At 34.1% G+C, this 2,213-nt stretch overlaps 1 protein-coding gene across 1 annotated transcript in view; it reads left to right on the top strand.

Annotated features, from left to right (window-relative positions):
* flvcr1 (FLVCR choline and heme transporter 1) overlaps positions 1–2,213 on the top strand; it is an 11,651-nt gene that overhangs the window by 2,734 nt on the left and 6,704 nt on the right. The window contains exons 2-4 of the mRNA XM_016235652.1: positions 473–607; positions 1,028–1,168; positions 1,698–1,765. Of these exons, the coding sequence (XP_016091138.1) occupies positions 473–607; positions 1,028–1,168; positions 1,698–1,765 (344 nt within the window). The remainder of the gene's footprint in view (positions 1–472; positions 608–1,027; positions 1,169–1,697; positions 1,766–2,213) is intronic.

The following is a 2,213-nucleotide window of genomic DNA, read 5'->3' as shown; positions in this document are numbered from 1 at the left end:
TCATTAATGTTTCACATTAATCATTTTATTACTAATAGTTTATTGACAACTTTTTCTTATAAAATAACTTTATTATTTTACAATTATTTTAAAGGTACAGTTCGCCAAAAATGCTAATTGCCATTCCAAACCTGTTTGACTTTCTCTCACTCTTTTGTGGAACACAATAGGAGATATTTGAAAGAATATTGGTAACAAAGCAGTTTTGGTTTCCAATCTTTCCATTGATTATTGTATGTTATTATTTTGGCGGGAACTATGGTAACCATGTACATTTTTTTAAGGGTGCTAAGCATTTAAATGAACAGTAATATGAACACTATAACACTGTAACACTAACTTGAAGTGTGACCTGAAGTATTTAACAGTGTGTATTTAACATTCTTAAAGTGCCTAGTGATTTATTATTGTTTTATATACTGATTTGGAATAATTTGTCACACATTATATAAAGAAAAAGTCGAACCACATCGCATCGGTTTCCTGCTCCCACCTGTACTGGTTCCCAACACAGCCGACGACAAAGATCTCATGGGCCACAACATCAGCATAATGTTCTATGGAACCGCTGGAGTTTCAACTCTGCTCTTCCTTCTAACAATATTTGGTAAAAACTAGTATTTTCATTTCACATTGTTAGAACTTTTTTCCAGCAGTTGAGAGAAAGAGGCAGAGCATAAAGAAATAATTGCAACTGATGCATGTAATAATGCAAATCATGCAATACAGCCTTTTCTCATAGTCTTCTGCATGCTTTTATGCCATTATAGTTTACAATACACAACCAAGTTGCAACTAGTTGACTTAGAAACATCTTGCACAAAATCTTTGCATATAATGATGTGTCATCTGTCATCAGAACATGGAAAAAAGCTGTTTTATAAACATAGACAAGAGATTTGTATGCAAGAGTGATTCATATTTTAAAGAGTATCAAAACGAATACAAGTACGTTAACCTCTCATAACAGCTGTAGACATGTTCAGTAGTAGAAGTTCATGTGTGTCTCTCCCATTTGTTTTCTCAGTCATTAAGGACAGACCTCCACTCCCACCCAGCAAAGCACAAGCTGTTCTCTCCACCGGCCCAGCTGAAGACTATTCATACAAGAAATCAATCATCAACCTCTTCAAGAACAAGCCCTTCATTCTGCTCCTCATCAGCTATGGTGAGAAAGACAATTATTTAATGCAAAATTAAAATTCTGTCATCCTTTACTCACACTTATGTCATTCTTAAAACTGTATGGCTTTCTTCTGTGGAACAGAAAAGCAGATTTATTTATTTGAATAGTTGTATGTATTTAATTATAATAAATGTAATTTTTAGATAATTTTATATATGTTTATATTTTATTTTTGCTTGTGGCAATAATGAATAATTAAAACCTTATTTATTAATTATTTTAATTTTAATTTTAGGGTTAACTGTTCCTTTAATCTCATCTTAATATGTTCCCCGTGCTTTTATTCACACACTATACACCATTTATTATGAGATGGTTAGTTATTTTGTCATGTATAGGACTTATAAACTTTATTATTAACTTTAACTTTTTAACAGTAATAATACAGTATCAGCCTTCTCTAATGCTACAATTTCTGTTTCATTATATAGAAAGTTCTGCACTTCAGCAAACATTGTCAAATCTTTTTTTTTTTCAACATAATTTATAAAATATTTGATATTGTTTTTAGGCATCATGACCGGATCATTCTACTCTGTATCTACACTTCTCAATCAAATGATAATTTCTCATTATCCGGTAAGTGACCTTTGATAAACTCGGCATGAAAATGCCACGCGCATGTGTGTAGGAGTCTTTCTGCGTCCGTCTCAGGCGCACTTTTTGAAGTGTTTGCCGGGAATGGGCGGCTGGTCACTGCTTTATTGTCCAGGCTCCTGCAGTTCATTAGCCGCTTTTCATGCATGCCTGCTACTCATGACAGAATCCAAATGAAAAGACAAGCACTGTGTACATTCCCAAGTTTGATGTGTCCGAATGTTCTGCAGGCTTAAGTTTAGTGACCACACACCATGTGATATTTCTTACCGCGCATAACACTTCCATATATGGTTGTGAGGTCCATTTGAAAGCCGTGTCCCTAACAAAACATTGAAAGTTAGTCAAAAGTGTTGTAGACCAGGCTCAGAATACATTCTGGGCTCGCTTGCAACAAACCCCTTAAGCTATAAATACCCTTAGTTGTAAT

The sequence above is a fragment of the Sinocyclocheilus grahami genome, unplaced genomic scaffold (genome assembly GCF_001515645.1).
Source record: "Sinocyclocheilus grahami isolate Dianchi unplaced genomic scaffold, SAMN03320097.WGS_v1.1 scaffold473.1, whole genome shotgun sequence".
Classification (NCBI taxonomy): Eukaryota; Metazoa; Chordata; class Actinopteri; order Cypriniformes; family Cyprinidae; genus Sinocyclocheilus; species Sinocyclocheilus grahami.
Note: the sequence above shows the minus strand (reverse complement) of the source record. Positions and strands in the feature narration are given on the sequence as shown.